Source organism: Diabrotica undecimpunctata, chromosome 8, assembly GCF_040954645.1.
Source record: "Diabrotica undecimpunctata isolate CICGRU chromosome 8, icDiaUnde3, whole genome shotgun sequence".
Taxonomy (NCBI): domain Eukaryota; kingdom Metazoa; phylum Arthropoda; class Insecta; order Coleoptera; family Chrysomelidae; genus Diabrotica; species Diabrotica undecimpunctata.
This window is the reverse complement of record NC_092810.1, coordinates 139,578,326-139,598,130: the sequence shown is the minus strand read 5'-3', so window position 1 is coordinate 139,598,130 and position 19,805 is coordinate 139,578,326. Positions and strand designations below refer to the sequence as shown.

Here is a 19,805-nt window from a genome sequence, read left to right as displayed (position 1 = left end):
GGATTCTATTAATTTTTGGTCTAGACGTTGTTTGTATAGTTCTCTTATTGATTGTTCTTGGAGTAGTTCTATATTGTATTGTTTTTCTCTTATAGTGTTCAACGGTTCTTCTGTAGAGGGAGTCGTGTTATGTTTCCAATTAATGCCCATTTTTGGTGTCAGTAGTTTATGGTCAGTTCCACATTATGCTCCTCTTTTGACTCTCACGTATTTTATCTTTATTGTTGTCTCTTGTTTGACTATTACGTAGTTTATTATCGATTCCAGCTTTCATGTTTTTTACCTTTATGTATATTTATGAATATTTTTATGTCTTTTTTGAACCTTTGTTCTATAGTTACTAATAAAAAAATGATCCAGTGGTATTAACAACTTTCGAATGTAGGACCAGGATAACGTACCACCCAATTTGTTGGAAAATGTGGTTATTAAATTATATAAATATTAACTAACCAACAGAAAAAAATTCAGGTGGTTAGTAATTATTTTTCACGATCTCAGTAATGATATATTTTGAAAAGAAAGGACTCCTTATAAAACCTTGCCTTTTGTAGGACCAATATTTTTCGGCTAATTTAGATAATTAGCTTGAGAATTAACAAGAAAACCCGACACGTTAGGGTAAATGGGTTTAGGATTATATATATATATATATATATATATATATATATATATATATATATATATATATATAGTAACAAGAAAAAACTCCGTTATTAATAAATTTTTGAAAGTCGTCAAATCAACATATTTCATCCCTGCTACTCCTGTTAGCTACCACAAACGCAAGTTGTTGTATGAGTTGGACGTCTCATCAAAATTAAGTTACTCACAAGAAATTGGCTTGTTATTAATAAATGGTGAAAATGGAACTCGTATCGCAGAATATACCTATATATGGGGCTATAAAGAAATGAAAGTTACATATAAAAAATAACACATTAGTTGCTAGATCATCTTTATTTATCACGGAATTTTAAAAAAATAATAAAGGGTTTTTATCACATTTACATGAATTGAGTTTACCATATTTAGACTTAATGGTATCAGATATCTTTTCCGCTATCATATGAACAACGGCAGTAGTATGAGCTTTATTTACCGCGGAATTTTAAAAAAATAATAAGTGGTTTTTATCACATTTACATGAATTGAGTTTACCATATTTAGACTTAATGGCATCAGATATCTTTTCCGCTATCATATGAACAACGGCAGCAATATGAGCCTGTGGTATTTCTGGCATAACTCCGGCATCGACGACTCGAAGGTTTCTAATGTTGTGTACGACACAATCTTTATCTACCACAGAATCAGTGGTGTGCAATCCCATTCTAGTTGTTCCTGCTGTGTGGTACTCTGTAGAGGTCATTTGCCTTAAAGCGCAGTACCAATATTCTTTATCGCCCTTATTTTTGTACTGCTCACAATTTGGTTGCGTACTTACTAAGGTAGCATTGACGCTTTTAAAAGCTCTTGTATTAAGAAGGCTTAATGCATATTGAATACCTTTGTACATATTTGCTATATCTTCTCCCTTTTTATCGGAGAAGTAATTTAAATCTATAAGAGGAAAATCTATAATGTTGCTTGAATTGAGTGTCACTTGACCTCTAGATTTAACTTTTAGTAATGATACCAAAATCGAAACATCTGTAAGTGAGTTATAATTTTTGTAAACAGCACTATTTGTGTCGTCAAAGTTAAATCCAAATTTGGGATTTGGAGGAACACTGGAAGGTGGGGCAAAGGTAAAGATTTCGATATTTGGCTCACCAAATAAAACTGTATTGGAGTTAATGAAGGCTAGTTGTTCCAACCCAGCACCGTTTGTAAGAGGAGTTAGATTTTGTAAATACAGTGCCAATTTTTCTTTTAAAGTAGTGCTTGCTGCTGTTTGGTTGGTCCTGAAATATAAATTAACAAACATCGGATGATCTTGTAGATTTTTACCTACTTGCGGTAAGTCAACTTTTACTGGAATTCCTAAATTCTCTAACTCCTTTTTGGGTCCAATACCGGAAACCATCAAAAGTTGTGGAGAATTAATGGCACCTGCTGACAATATAATTTCTAGGCGGGCTCTCACTTTGTGTAAAGTTCCATTTTTAACAAAAGTTACAAACTTTGCCTCACCGCCCTCAATCTCAATTTTGTTTACTGCTGCATTTAGAACAATATCTAAATTAGTCCTGCCCTTAATAGGATCTAAAAATGCGCGTTCACTATTTTGTTTTATATTATCTTTTATATTAAATTGAATTCTTGATACTCCTATTTCTTGTCGTCCGTTATAATCTACTTCTTTTAGACCTTTTTCTAAGTTGGCTCCACGGAAAGCTGCTGCAACTACAGAAGGTGGCGTTGTTTTGTTGACGTACAAATAGCCAGATGATCCGTGATAACCCGCGTCATATTCCTTTAAAACATTAAATTCTGATTTTTTAAAATATGGTAGAACATCATTATAAGACCAGCCAGAATTTCCCATGGCTGCCCAAAGGTTGTAATCAGATCGTGATCCTCTGGAATAAACGCCTCCGTTTATTGTTGTTGTACCTCCAATTACTTTTCCTCGGGGGTAGATGCATTGTTTGTTAATCATACCTATAAAATAAAAATATAATTAATTGACTATTTTGATTGGGAATAAACCACAATTTAAGTTTAAAATAAGTTTATGTTGACGTTTCGATTTCCACTTCGGAAATCCGGAGATCCTAACTAACAGATTACAATAATTGTGCTATTAGGATCACCGGTGTTACTTGTGCGTATTTAACTTTCAGAATTATTATAACGGTTGGCACTGTGAGGACGCTCAAATAGTTTTACTGTGGTACAATAGGAACCCATAACTAGCTTATGGTATTTTGTTAGGTGCGAGGCGTTGTAGAAACGATTAGTGGCATTCATTATCAAGTTTTTCTACGGAATTAGAAGTTTTTTTGGTGAATTTGAAATTATGTGAGTAAGTATATGTAGTTTATTCGTTTTAAAATCTTGTTGCTTCAATATTTGTAAGGATAAACAAAATATTACAGTATTTATTTTACATAACCTGAAATATTTTTGCTTATATTTAATGGTGTATGATGAAAAATGGTGACAGTAAAGATACTGTTTTTAATTGGAATTTGTTATTCAGATCATGGATAATTTACCAAGTACAAGTAAAACAAGGATCACCCGTGATCTTGCTATTTTTTTCAAAATAATTTGTAAGAATGTAAACTTACATTGTATTATTAACCATTTGTATGAATAAATATTGTTTTGTAAGCATTTTTAACTTTGGCACCTGGGGAACGTACCTAACACTCTTATGGTAGCAGCCAATGTGTTAATATTAGCCAGATTTAGCTTACACCCCCTCTAAGGGGAAAATTAACTCATCCCAGATATCTACGGTATCAAAAGGATTAAGCACTGTTGGGACTCTTTCCGTGTTATCGAGCCGTAGGTGACTTCGTGTGTCGGGGTATCTTCCAAAAATTTTTTTACGCGTCTAGATGTTGAGAGCAGTGTACTGCTTATTATTATTAGTATTATTATACAAAAGCAGGGGGAGAACGACAAGTCTCTATTATGGCCAAAAATAAAGACATTACATTACTAACCTAATAGTAAATTACAAAATTACAAAATTAAATTTTTGGTTTAAACGAAAAAAAATATAAAAAGAGAAATCAAACGATTTCTACTTAGCGAAACCGAATTCAAATCTTAACCACTGTGTTTCCTAAAATTTGCGAAACAAACAGCTGGATGAATTACTCGGCAAGGGAATCTAAAATTGCATTCCACAAGCCGTTCATCCTAGTCAAAATTCGTAGTGAATTCAGTTTCTCGTACTTCCAACGAAGTAAATAACAAAACAGAATGACGGAATGACGAAAAAAAATATTTTAAGTATATTATAAAACGGTCTGTTTTTAAAATGCGTTGGTAAAGACAGCAGAGACAATATTATCACTAATGTTATTCCGCAGAATATACAAGCTATGCGAAGAGAGATAACAAGACACACACTTTGAATTTATGAAAGGCAAGATATGACTTGCGATTTTTACACCTGCTTTGTGGACTACCAAAAAGCATTTGACACAGTTCAACACCGAAAAATGATGGATGTTCTAACAAAAGCCCAAATAGATAATTAAGACCGGCGTATAATACAAAATTTATACTGGAACCAATCAGCCACAATAAGAACAAATCTTGGAGATTAAGTATCTCCAAGATCCTCTTAAATCTAAATTAAGGTAAAAAGTATTTTTAGTAACAAATATGTGAATTGCATTTATTTCAGGAGTACTTAATAGCTTAATGCTAATTTTAAAAGTTATGATAACAATGTTAGATAAATAAATGCATACACCACCACTAACACGATTTTCTTTCTCTTTACGATATATTGTATATCCATTTATATTACCAGGGGACTTAGGAATTGAGGGATTAAGGCAAGATTTGGCAATACAAATAACGTGCGGTTTAAGAAGTTGCACTATTATAACTGCATGATCTGACTTTCCTATATGAGAACTGATTTTCAGAGACGAATCAGCTGTTTGTCGTTAAAAAGCACTAGATCTAAAGTAGAAGGTTGGCTATTAATTTTAAATCTATTACATTCTGTGGTGAGTTGTATCAGATTAAAATTTACTACACAGCTTTTAAACAAATTATGAGCGTGGATAAAATTCTGTAAGAAATGTATCCAAGTGTTGCTACGCAACTGGTAGCAATTAACTTATCTTAAAATCTACCGAAGTAAGTTCTCCAGCAAATTCTCATGAAAGCCGATAATGTATTTAAAAGATATTTTTACCCACAGATTAACATTTTTTGACCAATTTCCAAAATTTTCCTGTTAGAAAGCATTCAAAAGGTGGTTTTTACCTACTTCTGTATAGAAATCTCGAAGTTGTCTTGTCCCCCACAATTCCATTGGCAATAGCTAGGCATTGCAATCTACATTTTAAGTATTCAATATCTTTGTAGTATTCGACCAAGTGAGTCGACGCATTTTTTGGTTATAGTTTGTATAACTCACGCGTGGCATTCAATGTCGCATATTAGTTAGCATCGCATACACGCATTCTTGGTTCAGAATTTCAACTGTCGCTTAGTTAAGTAGTTACCTAGTTATTGTTATATAGCTTATAGTTAAAAGCTAAATGCTCATTCTTAATCAATTATATTAATATTGAAGAGAACATCCTTAGTTAAAGTGATAATTATTAGTAAGATTTAAATCTGTATTAGTGCTCGTGTAGTGTGTCGCAGACTAGTGTAAGGTGGATAGAGATCGGCGGTTTAAATAAAAGAACTTTGCGCTAAAACTTTGGCTAGAAATTAACTTAGTTGTAGTAACATTTAATCATTAAATTACGTATTGTTAGAATGCTTGTAGTCTTATTTCCCACGTTAGTGGGTGGTCCTTCGATTTGGAAATAATTACATGATTAAGTACGCTCTAAATGGTAGGAAGATCGCCATCCTAATTTGTTGAACAAATGTCAGTTTAATTCTACCAGAGCGTTTTCGGCGTCAAATAATGAAGTTATTGGCCAGGTTAACTTTGTGAAATTAAAATCTCCAGTAATGATATCAAGAGATAATAGTGCTTCAAGTTTTGTAAAGAAAACATTATCGTGTGCAAGTAGTGTAACAGGTGGACGCTATATACATACTAAATTAAGACAAAAAGGATTTTTAATAACAAATACGTGAATTGTATCTATTCCAGGAATATTTAATAGCTTGGTGCTAATTTTAAAAGTTGTGGTAACAATATTAGATAAATAAATGCACACACCGCCCTTCACACGATTTTTTCTGTCTCTACGATACATTGTATATTCATTTGTATTACCAGATGACTCTGGAATTGAGGGTTTAAGCCAGGATTCGGTAATACAAATAATGTGCGGTTTTAGAAGTTGCAATGTGCATAAAAATTCGTCAAACTTCAGCGGAAAATGAATCTAAATTAGTATATAGAAATAGTCAGTCATTTAAATTGTTGGTAGAAAAATTGTAAACGAAATTTGGTCATTCTGGGAGTGCCAATAATGTATTTAATCGTTAAGTCATATTTACCATTATTCGAGTTTAACTTGGTATTCCAAACCCATTACTACCTTCATAATTCGGAGAAATCGTTGGGGTGCTTTACCGGCTCCATAGAAGGCGATTTGCTTTTATTGTTTCCAACACACCTACCTTACTTGCGTCGTCATTTTTTATGCGTTGTGTATCTCCAGAGGATATATCTATTTAGCATAAAAATCTCACAGAAAGAAATATTGGGTGTCATCATGTTAAAAAATATACTTGGGTTCAGAGGAGTAAGTCCTTTAAAATACTTTAGTTAAAAGTTCAGCAATATAAGAAGTCCACTTATATCAAAGGTGGAAAGATTTTCAAAACCATAAAAATCAATTTCTGAACTAAGAAGACTAATAGGAATTAAAAACAAACAGTTTGTCTAATATAAACAAATAGAGCACATTGAAAGGTGTAAAATGTGAAACCAAGTCCAGTAAAAAATGTAGGAGTGAAAGACCAGAAAAATCGGAAAGACCAGAAAGAGTAAGTAAGTAGTTTATAAAGAGATTAGAAAAGAGAACCGAAGAAAAAACTATAAAAAAATAAGTCTTATATTTAAAATTTAAGACGTTGTAGAACTTTGTAAAGCGATATATAATAATATAATACGTTTTAAAAATAACATATAATATTATAGAGAAAAACTTTTACTCTTACTTTAGATGAACCAATTATAAAACAGGATTAGATAATTAAAAAAAAAGTGTTTAAGTAGCGTATAATAATTTGTTACCTTGACAGCAAGTTTTCTGTGGTGTTGAAAAGTAACCCCAGTTCATATCTGTTCGTCGCAAATTAGCGATGAGTGGTGGAATTTCGCTAAATTTGTTTGACTTTCCTCCAGCCTCCAAGAGTAAGATCCTCCATGAGTAAACTTCTGATAATCTGTTAGCCAAAACTGCACCAGCAGCTCCTGCTCCAATTATAATAAAGTCGTAGTCGCCATAATCTAAAACCGAAAATTTTTTTATTACAAAACATAGGGTCCAAACGGGATTTACCATTACGAAAACTGTTTTGTTTTTTGATGAATGGAAATTTTTTTCCCAGACACCAAAATTCTTTCAGTTAAAACTGTACGATATAGCTTCCCTATATAACTGGTTACGGTAATATCTCTATAATTGCTGCTCTATAAAAATTTTTTTACATACTTTTTTATTATATTGAACTGCTGAATGATAGCTGTGGGCAGTAACTACAATATAATAGTATATACTACAGATATACAGAACTAATTTTTAATATTATACAATGTATATTATGCAATGTGTTAATTTTAAAACTTACAATGGACTATATCTCACGAACAAAAGCTGATGTCGAAAAATGCTTGAAACCGTTTCTAGGATAGTAAGGAGGAACTAAAATGACACGAAAGAGAACTCACCCCCATCAACCTCTAAGCCCCACCCACCACAATCAAAAAAGTTTAAATTGCGAACCCTTACTTGTGATACATCATTGAAAAGACTATAAAAATGCTATCCGATGATATAAATAATAATTATACAGGGTGAAGCAATAATTGTGAAACTTTGGCTTGAATGGAAAATTTAATAAGGTTTTTGTTGAACTACAAATTTGTTAAAAATGTCAATTAAGTAAATGTTCAAAGTGCGTTCCGTTGTTTTGTAAACAATAATACAACCTATTTTATTCTTTCTCCCAATTCCCCAAGTGACGCAGGTTGTGTTTTATAAACAACTGACTTGAGGTAACCCCATAGAAAAAAGTCAGGTGTCAGTAAGTCCAGTGACCTCGGTAGCCACTCAACAGGATCTCTCTTTCCAATCCATTTGGGTTGCCTTGATAGTGCCTTTGGTTTTCTTATTCGTGCACAATTAAAGGTTCGATGGTGTTTTCCAGCACATCGAGATAAATGTCGCCACTTAAATTGCCTTAAATTGCCTAATATTCCTGCCAAACATTCAGTTTTTCAGGATATTGAGTAACCTTCTCTGAATCGATGCGGGTTCGCATCACTCCAGTACCGACAATTTTGTTTATTTACATTAACATTCAGCACAAAAGTATATTCATCAGTGAAACAAATATTTTTTAACATTCTAGGTTCAACGCGAATGTTTTCAGTATGAGATCACAAAACTCAATTCGTCGGTCTGGATCATCAACACCTAGTTCTCGAAGAATTTGTGTTTTGTACGGGTGAAAATTATGTAATTTCTACACCTTTCTAACCAACTCATGTGAAAGACCTGTCATTGCAGATACTTGATGTGTTGATACAGTAGGCTCTATTGCAAAATTTCCAAGGATTTTAATTTGGATGCTTCACTCAGTAATCTTGGGGCATACCTTTTTTTATTTGCACTGATCCCGTTTCACAACTTTTCAACTAAATCGCGGACTTACACGTGACTTACATTTTTGTCAGGATGCCTTTCATGAAATATTTGAGCTGTTCGTAAATAACACTGATTCTGGGAAGTAAATATGAAAATGATCCCCACACATTCAGGTACACTGTAAACCATCGTGACAACTACACTTGAGTTGGACATCTACTAGCTCGTTGTACATGGTTTTTGTTTTTGTCAAGTTCATTTTTAGGCCAACTTTATTGCTAGCTGCATTAGGCTTATAAGTTCTTGTAGTTCTGCAGGAATATTAGCAATTAGAATGATGTCGTTTGCAAATCTCAGATGGCTGTGGTATTCTCCATCAATGGATATTCCTTTGTTTTGCCAGTTTATTTTGCTGTATATATTTTCTAGAGTTGCAGTGAAGAGCTTTGGTGATATTGCGTGTCTTTACTTTTCCTTATTGTCTTACAAAGTTCTGTATATTGTATTCTCTGTATGTTGCTGCTCACTTTCAGTTCCCTTCTTTGTTTTAGCATTTTGTTTGGATTTATCAGACAGTTTACTATGTTGATTTTGTTGTTGCGGGCCTCCGATTTCTTTGGCACTATCCAGGATGGTTTCCATTAATTGAGAGCTGTCGATTTGGTCATGTATTCTTTCATCAATTGTTATTTGGTAGTGATCTGAGTTTTCTTTAAGATTGTTAATATTTCTACCGGTCACTCTTGGATTTGTGATTAAATTTATTCCTTCTAGTTTCAGATCCAGAACAATTTTTGCTCTGATTAGTCTATGGTCGCTGCCTATGTAAAATTTATTTATTATACTGACATCTTTTATTGTAGCAATCTTGTTGGTTAGAATAAAGTCAATTTCATTCTTAGTGATTCCATTTAGGGCTACCCAAGTCCATTTTCTGTTTGATTTTTTTAAGAATGTATTTGGAATTGGCATGTTTTGGTAGTGTGCAAACTGAACCAGTTTTTCTCCCCTCTTATTTCTATCACCGACTCCATACTTTCCCACGACTTATTCCTTGTCGTTTCTCTTTTCCACTTTCGCATTGATGTCACCAATTAAATACTTGAAATGACTTTTATTGTTATTTAATGCTTTATTTATGTTACTGTAGAGTTCTTATTCACTGTAGATATCTTCGTCACTGTGAGTAATCGATGGGGAGTATATTTGTATAATTCGTATATTGTATCTCTTTGATAGTTATAAGGTTGAGTCAGCTACTCTATCGGAGATACTAGTTATTTCTACTATTCTTCAATTCATATTCTTGTTGATTAGGAATCCAATACCGCCTGTTCTGTCTGTTCTTCGTTAGTAAAATGTGTTTCCTGACGCTAATTACAATAGCTCTTCGTTTTTCCGCCTTACTTCGCTGATTCCTAAAATTATATTCATATTCCTATAACATATATATATATATATATATATATATATATATATATATATATATATTTATATTTGAATGTTCATTGTAGTAAATATTATGCTGTAAACTACGAAATTATTAAATTATTTAAGTAGATAACAATGCAGTCGTTTAAAAACTATTAACAGCTAATAGTCAATAAAAACCATTAAACATATACCTATAAATGTTTAAAATACCATTGAAAACTATATTGGTAATGGTAATTATGAATTTTAAAAAATATATGGATATATACAGCGGACGCCAAACCCCTGGTTTTCTTTTATTATGGGTAAATTATGGAGTATATAAATAATGTTTATAAGGAAACTAATGTCTATCAAAGACAACTATAACAACATATTCTTTTAGAATGTCCATTAAAAAAATTGAAATTGATAATTTTTATCAAAATTTAATATCTTACAAAATAAAATTTCCAATGTTTCAAATCTAATGACATTAGAGGATACCTAATATTATCTACATCATAATATATCAGTATATAAAATCTACTAATATTACTTTGTAAGCAGAAAAAAAATCAAAACAATAAATGAATAATATTAAACAATAAAAAAATAATAAAAAGAAATTAACAATAAAAATAAAAGAAAAGTTACAATGTTATATAAAAAAAAAAATAAAAATGAAAATAAGTAACCAAAATATTTAGGCATTTAGGCACTAAAATTATTGTATCCCAATTTAACATGTATATAATATTAATATGTTTATAATGTAAACAATGGAAATGGATGATAGAACTATGAGAAAACATGACTGGCCTTTTGGCATTGCCAGTGCCATTAACCTAGGAAAAAAAAAACAAAAAACCAAAGACTATAACACAGGCCGACATGATTTTTGGTGTTTTGAGTTTGACATGACGTGTTCTTAGCTAATATGGGTACGCTGATTCTGAATATGAATTTGGTTTGAGCCCATCACGTCAAAAATTTTCACAAAATTAAAAAAAACCTTGTGAGATATTATGTAGTAGTGCAAACAAGTACCTTATAGGTGCTTATAAAGTTTGGTGATCGGGACAAACCTTGGGCTCCACACAAAGTGTGCTTTCACTGTGTCAAACTACTGAGAAAATAGACAAAAGATACACGTAACTCTTAACCCATCGGCATTCTTATAGTATGGAGAAAATTACAGTAATACAGACAATTCAATATCCTGATTTGCCTTCTGATAAACGACATGTATCTCATGAACCAGGAATCCCTATCATCCAACTTTACTTCACACCATCTAACAGCAATCATCAGATGAAAGTTCAGACGAAAAAAACCGATGAGGATAAATTCAATTCTGAGATAGACCAACCTCAAAAGTTTATCCAAGCTGAACTAAATGACTTAGTGAGAGACTTGGGCCTATCGAAGGATGCTGTACAAATCTTAGGATCACGACTGAAAGATAAGAATCTATTGTCTCCAGATACGACATTTTCGTGGTAAAGACATCGTGAAAGAGAGTTCACGGAATATTTTTCTCAAGAGGGCTCACGGGTGTATTGTGATAATATTTCTGAAGTAGTCATAAAACTGGGAGCTGACAATTACGATTCCACATCATGGCGGTTATTTAATGATTCTTCTAAGAGAAGTCTAAAGAGTGTCATATTGCACAATGAGAATGTCAATTGCACTTGTGCCTCAGTGCCTGTGGCTCACTCCGTGCATCTGAAAGAAACATATGAACATCTTGAGCTGTTGCTAAATAAAGTATAGATACGAGTGAGACACTCGAGCATAAAATTTACATTACGTTAGGAAAGAGTGGCTACTCAGAGAAAGACTAGTACCGGGACAAAAAAATGTGCAACGTAATACACTAGTTGACCAAAAATTAGTTCTTTTGCCTCGTCTTGACATAAAGTTAAGATTGATGAAGTAGTTTGTCAAAGCTCTAGATAAACAATATGACTGCTTTAAATATACGTGCGACAAATTTCTTGCTCTTTCTGAAGCTAAACTTCAAGAAGGAATTTTTGTAGGCTCTCAAATTCGAACCGTAAAATCGGACAGATTGTTCCAGAATACAATGACTCATGATGAATGTGAAGCAAAACAGGTGGTCGTTGAAAATTTGCGAAGGCATTGTTGGATCATACGTTATTGAACCTTACTTCTTCAACCGAAAGAACGGTTACTGACAATGAGTATCGTAGGTTTATAACAGATGAGTTTTGTGGCTTGTTAGAGGATATTTCCTTGAGAATTGGACAAAATACGTGGTCTCAATAAGACGAAGCACCAACGTATCGTACAAACAATGTTAGAACGTGTGCTAGATAAGATGAACCGTAAGATTTTCAGGAGTAACTCTTCTAAACTATTTTTTGGGGGTATACAACGGTTAGTATACAACGACGAACCCATAACACGGGATTAAATGAAAATTGGTATACAAAATCTATAAAAGACGTTCGACAGTCTTTTATTAACAGTATACGAGTGTGTCTTGAACATAACGGACAACATTTTGAACATTTGGAGGAAACGCTACAAATATGGTATACTTTTAGACATAACCTCTTTTATTGTTCAAAGCAAGCGTGTTTACAATATGGGCTATGCTTCTGTTTTCATTATGGGCTAATGGTCCATATTTAGAAAAATGTAAAACATACTTCAATTGTTTCTGGATGTCAAAACAACAGCTAAAAGAAGATAAAAAAGAAAAAAATGGGATAAGAGAGATATGGAACGTGCAATTATAGCTGTCAGGCAGCGCGAAATGGGTACGCTGAAAGCTCCAAAAATGTTTAATGTCTATGTTCTACGTTGCAACTTTCTGCAAGAAAACGTAAACTAAAGCCAACTGAAGCTGCTCTAATAAAGTTAGGGCGTAAAGCTGTCTTAGGGAATGATTTTGAGGACGAGTTAGTTCGTTATATTTTGGAAATGGAAGCTAAATTTCATGGATTAACCAGAAAAGATCTTAGGAGGAGGGCTTCTTAGTTTCCAGGAACAGTATCAAACATTCGTTTGGAGGTAATACGGCAGACAGAGCCTAGCCAAGACTTTTCCTGCAACGCCATAAAAAGAACATTATATTCACGAGCACGAGGCTTTAACAAAAAAAAAATGTCGCATCCTTCTTTAATGTTCTGGAAAAAGACTATAACAAACGGTTTTACCCATTTGAATGTATCTTCAATTTAGACGAAACAGGTCTTACGGTTGGACAAAACAAGATTGCATAGGTGGTAAGCCGAAAAGGGAAACGACAAATTGTATCATTAACTTCTGCTGAAAGGGACTCTCTGATAACCGTAGTGATATCGATGAGCGCTGCTGGTCAATTAATCCCACTAATTAATTTTTTTTTAGTAATGAACACTAATTAGGTATCTTCTTTAGTATTTACCTGGTTACCTTTGATTTGAGATTTTTCAACGACTAATTAATCAGACATATTATTGTAAATGCTTACAAAAATGGGATATTATAGTGAAGAAAGAATAGAATTAGTAAAGCTATACTATCGAAATAATCAGTGTGCTAAGGCTACTGGATCTTTAATACGAACCACCCAGAAAAAAACGTAAGTCACCAATACGTTAAACATTTAACTGATAAATTTAAAGATATAGGTGAAGTTAATAACACAAAGCACAAAGTTGACCGTCGAGTTCGAAATGAAGCCGTTGAAGTGGAGATATTGTGTCGATTAACAAATGGATAATTGACAGTTCGTCAGACAACTATCTCGTGCACTTGGTGTATCAGCTTCTAGTGTTTATTAAATTATAAAATCCAATAAATTTCACTCTTATAAAATACGATTACTTCGTAAATTTAACGAAGATGACCATCATCGTCGGCTTCAATTTTGTGAAGAATTTGGTAAAATCATAAATAACAACCAACATCCATTGTACAATACGTGTTTTTCCGTCGATGGCACTTTTATGTTAAATGGTTAAGTTAATAGACATAACTGTGGTTATTGGAGTAACAGTAATCCTCATTAATTCATGGAGACACATACAAAAACACCTCAGAAATTAAATGTATGGGTTGGCAAATTAGGAAATTACGTTATTGGACCATTGTTTCTTAAAATAAATCTCAATGGAACAGCCTATTTAAATTTGTTAGAAGACATTAAGACATTTTTTGAATTAACGTTCTCCGAGGCGTTGGATTGGCAGAAGGAGTCCAATAGAGTGGCCGGATGGAGCACCAGATCTTTCGCTTTTGGATTTTATTTGTGCGGATAGCTAAAATCAAAAATATACGCTACTGCGGCTGCAGATCTCGCAAAATCGAAAAAGAATTGTGACAGAATGCTGATTATTAACACCGGAGTTATTTGTATATGTACGAAGAGGCTTTGAAAATATACTGAATTATTGTCTGAAGGTGACAGGAGGTCATTTGGGACATTTAATTGGTTAATTTGATGAAATTTGATGTTTTTTGTTATTACTGTATTCAACCAATAAATTAGTTAAATCCAAAATTATTTTTAAAGTTACTCCGAAAATTAAAAAAATAGAATGACGTGTAGAGAAAAAAATACCTTCCAAATGATGTGCCACTTCACCACAGTTGCTGAAAAAAACGGGGGGTTATTGCAGGGCAGTAGGGGGTTACATTTGAGGGCAAGAATTTTGCATGAAAATTCGTTGCCCTCTCAATACAAATTAGTTTTTTTTTATTTTGAAGAAACTCTTGATTTCTGAGTTTTTGGGGGGTTAAATTTTCGTTGGAACCCACTGTATATTAGTTAGTACATTAGTTTGTTCCAAATATATAAATTAATTAAACAACGTAAAATCTATAGTTTCTCTCTAAATATCTACAAAACACGCTAGGTATACACAACCTTATGTAAAAAAGGACGTAATATTTTCTACCAAATAAAATACTAATATACAGGATGTTCCATTAAAAAAATAGAAAAGTGTAAATATTTGGAAAAATATTTAACTAGTTATAGACATTTAACATCTTCTAAAAACTCTTGTCTTATATTTTAAAAAAATATCAATATTGCTTGAATTATAGAATATTCTGTTTAAAAAATTACAACTTTGGTTCCTTCCGTTGTTCTGACTGACCCTGTATAATCGAAAATAGTTTTACGTCTTTATAGAAAGCCAGAGGTTTGGTACACCCTATAAATATATACATATACATATATATCACACATCTATAAATATGGTGAAATCTGACTGGCATAAAAATTTCTTACCTACAACTTTATCATTTGTTATAGTAAACAATGCGGAATTATCGACTGGAGCCTGATAAGATTGTACCCCTGCTAGTACAGTTTGTACCTCATTATAAAGATTATCTAACTCTGTGTCGGCAGCACATAATGCTAAAGCGTAAACTAAAAAAAATATTACACTACACTTCATAGTGAAAATAATTTGCTACTAATTTCTTGTTTGGTAACGTATTATATAAGTAAACAAAATATTATCAAATTTATGTTTAAAACCATAGACGTACTACGTCTATTATATTACAGATATCAGTTTTACTTGATATTTCTTTTTTTTTATAAATATTTTTTTCAGTTTTTCCACGGTCATTCCCAGGTAGTTAAATATCAATACTTTTTTTAAATTTACAGTTGATAGTCTTCAGATACTACTATTTGTTTTCTTTCACATATTTTGACTCCTTTTCGTTTATTTGTAAAGATAGTTCAAACACTCCTGACCATGGAGCTGCGCGAAGGCGGAGTCAAATTCACGTAAAGGCAGAAAGGTTCTATTGTAAGTGGAATTATACAGTGCTAATTACAATATTACAGTTACAATATTACAATAATCTGATGTCTACTTACGTCAGTAATAATTACAACACTAAATTTGTTGAAATAAATCTGCAAAAACGAGGAGTTAGCAGGCCCCTTTCCATGTCATCTTTGTTGAAAAGTCTCTGATCAGAAGGCCAACCAATATGGCCTGAAAATCGCATTATGTCTTCAGTTAGCTCCGAATGATTGTATGTTATCGTAAAATGTTATCGTAATTTATCATCCAATGAAGAAATTGAAGATGACATCGATGGGTATAATGGAATGCTGGACTTTCAAATTGAAATTAATTAAAATACTATTCCATTATATTATTTAATATTTTTAATACTTATTCCAAATATTTTTAAGTACTTGGGCACAATTTTGAATAGCAACAATTAAGTTGAAGAGGAAATATCAGCTAGAATAACAGCGGGAAATAAGGCTGTGGTAGCTTTAAATAAAATGATGAAGTCAAAATTATTTTTAAAAAGTCTAAAACTAGGAATTTACACACATGTCCAAAAGTTTGGAATACGTACAAATAATATATCTACGCCTATGGTGGTTTTAAAATTGTTATTAATATTCATTCTAGAGCGTTTTTTAATGAAAATGAAAAAATTTGAATCGTTTTTGTATGATTTTGATCACATTCTGATACACATACGCTGATTAGCGTATTTACACATTTTTTCAGTTTTTGTTTAAATTTGAATTGAGCCCTTTAAAAATGTCTAGAAACATGATATCTCGTTTTGACATACCCAGAGTAATTTCTTTGTTACAACAGGGCTTTAGTCAAAGTTATAAAGCGAATATTGTTGATGCTACTCAGAGTGCTGTATCGAAAATTAAAAAAAAAATCCAATATACAAATGAAGTTAAGGATCGTCCCAGAAGTGGTAGAAGTCGATGTACGACAGCAGCACAACACCAGCAAATACCATTGATAGCTTGTAGAAATCGTCTGGAATCTACAAGTGGTATATCCAGAGAAATTTCTAGGCTTCAAGGACTGAATATTTCACGGCAAACAATAACACGCAGACTAAATGCAGTAAATTTATAACGTAGAAGACCGCTACGTGTTCCTAAACTAACCTACCAACACAAAATAGTAAGGTTGCAATGAGCTAGAGAAATGGTGCATCATGGTCCTAACTGGAATTACGTGATGTTCTTTGATGAGTCAAAAATTGGCTTGGTATCTAATTCGCGAACAACACTGATTTGGAGGGCCCCATGAAGACAAACCCGACTAGAAACAGCCCAACTGCGTGTCCCATTTGAAGGTGGCAGTATTATGGTTTTGGGGTGGTATTGTGAGTGGTACACGGACGCCACTGCTGGTTCTATAGAGAAGAGTCACTGGTGCTGTGTACATCGAGGAAGTTTTAAATCCTATCGTACGTCTATTACGAGGGGCAGTAGGTGATGAATTTGTGTTTATGTATGACAACGCACCTCCTCATCGAACAGCAGCAATACAACATTTTCTGGAAGAAGAAGAAATATCTACATTACAGTGGCCCTCGAATTCCCCCGACATGAACCTTATTGAACATGCTTGGGACATTCTCAAAACACGCATCAAGAAGCGAAACAATCCCCCTATTACACTTCGAGAACTAAAAGATGCTGCTCGTGAAGAATGAGAGAGAATTCCGCAAGACCAGCTCGACCAGTTAATCAGCAGTATGCCAAATCGCCTACAGGCATACATACAGGCCAATTGAGGAATTACTAATTATTAGTTTTATTAAAAATTATTTTTTTCTATACTAATTTACTTTTAAATGTAAGTTGTACATTGTAAGTTTTTCACTTCAAGAGAATAAATATTTTTTTTGCATATCGATTATCTGGTTTTGAGATTTATTTAGTATTGTTGAGAATTGAAACAAAATGATGTTTAATTATTCAGAAGAGTTTATATATAAAAATCAATAAAAAGGTGAAATATTCCAATATTCCAAACTTTTGGACATATGTGTATATTACTGTTGACCAGTAGTATTATTCAGTTGCGAGGCTTGCTGCCTAATATTAAAAGGATAACAACGTCTCCTCAACTTTAAAAACAGAATATCGAGAAAGATTCTAGGACCAATACAAGATCCTGAAGGTAATTGAAGGATTTGATCAAATGCAGACATTAGAAACCTCTCTAAACAAAGAAAAGCGAGATCTTTGAGACTTAAATTAATAAGTCATATCCTCAGAAGTGGTAATGAGAAAGCTAGCAAAATATAGATGTGTCGACGACAAATGGAAAGCGCGCGCCGAGTCGTCCGTTACAAAGACTGGTTGACAACTTCAGAAGGGACCTCCAGGAGCTCAATGTATCTGCAGTATTGGAAAGAGCTGTAATGGACCGCAAAGTTATGTGGTCATTGAAAGTAAATACGTTCTTTTATTTGCAATTTCTAACTTTTGTTTAGTATTTTTTAATAACAAGGTTAATTAACCTACAAACGCCGCCAATGGATAGATACCATGATTTCTTGTGTTTCATTAATATTTAGACTTACTGGTTCAATACATTTTCGACTTAATATTCATAATGCTTGATAAATACGCATAAAATATACGCAAATTGTTGTTTATCTATAAAAATTAAAACAAGAATAGATACTGTGACGGGTTTGCTTGACTAGGGTAAATTCTATAAATAATTGAAAACATATTTAATAATAATATTTTTAAGGGGTAATTTTGTAGTTACATGTGAACTATTTATAACAATATTTTTACCTAACATAAATATATTTGTAGCATATGGGGACTAAAAATTTCATTTAATTGCAAGCCTAATAAGGGTTGTCTTTTTAGATTTGCATTTAGCCATAAAGACAAAAAATATATAGACTTAAATCACTTTATTGCTTTTTAAAATATATCCTACCAAGATCAATACACTTTTGTATAGGTTCAAACTAATTGGTGAAACATTTATTCCAGTCTTCAGTTGACACCTGCAAAATCGCTGTTTTAAAGGCATCGATGGCTTCTTATGGCGACTGGAATTGCTGCCCACGTATAGAATTTTTGATCTGTGGGAACATGCAGAAGTCGGGGCTATACGGTAGATAGTTTAACAATTCGATGTTTTGAAACTCCAAAAACTCTATTGTCTTTTGGACATGTGAGCACTTGCATTGCTTGTTGGGCGTTTTGTGTTGTTTTGTCGGAGTTTAGCGATACCTTTTGGTAAAAAAACGGCTTCTTAAGCAATTGTTGCCACATGACCAGATTTTGACTACAAAAATTGCGACCATTTAATTTGACACACTTCGATAATCACTTTTATTGATTCTTCTTCATCGTGAAACACTTACACAGCGAATTGGCGTTTAGTTTTAGGTTCGTAAAAGTAAATCCAAGATTCATCGTCAATAACAAAACTGTTAACGTTTTTTGAGCTTCCTTTGTTGGATAGTTCCAACAATTTTATTAGACACACATTGAGGCAAAACACGGTTTGCTCTTCTGTGAGCAAATGAGGGATCCAACGGGAAAACAACTTTGTAACACTTAGTTTTCCATGTAGGATATTTTGGATCAAGGTATTTAAAACGCCCAAGGATCCTTCTATTTTCCGGTATGTTACACGGCCATCATTCTTAATTCGCTGACGAACCGCATCAATGTTTTGCTGTGTGACTGCAGTTTTGGGGGACCTAGCTTAGGTTCGTTGCTGAGACTGGGGCGATTACGTTGAAATTCGCAATATCAGCAGAAAATAGTTGACTGGTGTAATGCTTCATTTTCAAAAATATAAACCATTTTAGCAAGACATTGCTGTTCAAAATAATCCTCTCCAAAAACTGTAAAAAATTATTTTTCGAAAGGTTTTATTAGTGGCTTCCTTCTCGTACCACACTATTGAATGAGTTTCTAATGATGTGTGTGCTGTCGGTTTCCTTTGACTGTGGACTTAGTCCAATAGCCGAGTTTATAATGATGGTTTGTGACATATGTCGCACCGTAAGCGATTATCGTAAATTAACTGTTTAAATAATATATATCATAATTCTACTTCATCCATGACTGTTAGGTATAGCTTTACTGAGGCATATATCCAATGAACCTATAAAACTTATACGAACAAACTGAGTTTTGCTGATAACCTAAATTTTGTGATCTTA

The 19,805-nt window shown here is 33.0% G+C and overlaps 2 protein-coding genes across 2 annotated transcripts in view; one reads left to right on the top strand and one right to left on the bottom strand.

The window, feature by feature from the left end:
- LOC140448105 (uncharacterized) overlaps nt 1-19,805 on the top strand; it is a 652,893-nt gene that overhangs the window by 72,023 nt on the left and 561,065 nt on the right. The gene's annotated exons all lie outside the window — the stretch shown is intronic.
- Nucleotides 942-15,287, bottom strand: LOC140448103 (glucose dehydrogenase [FAD, quinone]-like). Its single transcript, XM_072541171.1, has 3 exons — nt 15,094-15,287; nt 6,851-7,066; nt 942-2,607 (listed from the first exon to the last, which is right to left on the bottom strand). Exons 1-3 carry the CDS (start codon nt 15,263-15,265, stop codon nt 1,112-1,114), a joined length of 1,884 nt encoding a protein of 627 aa, XP_072397272.1. The 5' UTR covers nt 15,266-15,287; the 3' UTR covers nt 942-1,111.

What these genes read in the sequence shown, in the direction of transcription:
- LOC140448103 (XM_072541171.1), bottom strand. Translation starts at nt 15,265, where the DNA reads ATGAAGTGTAGTGTAATATTTTTTTTAGTTTACGCTTTAGCATTATGT. An exon ending in AACAAATGATAAAGTTGTAG is followed by an intron (nt 7,067 to 15,093) that starts GTAAGAAATTTT and finishes TTTCGGTTTTAG; the next exon opens with ATTATGGCGACTACGACTTT. An exon ending in ACAGAAAACTTGCTGTCAAG is followed by an intron (nt 2,608 to 6,850) that starts GTAACAAATTAT and finishes TTTATTTTATAG; the next exon opens with GTATGATTAACAAACAATGC.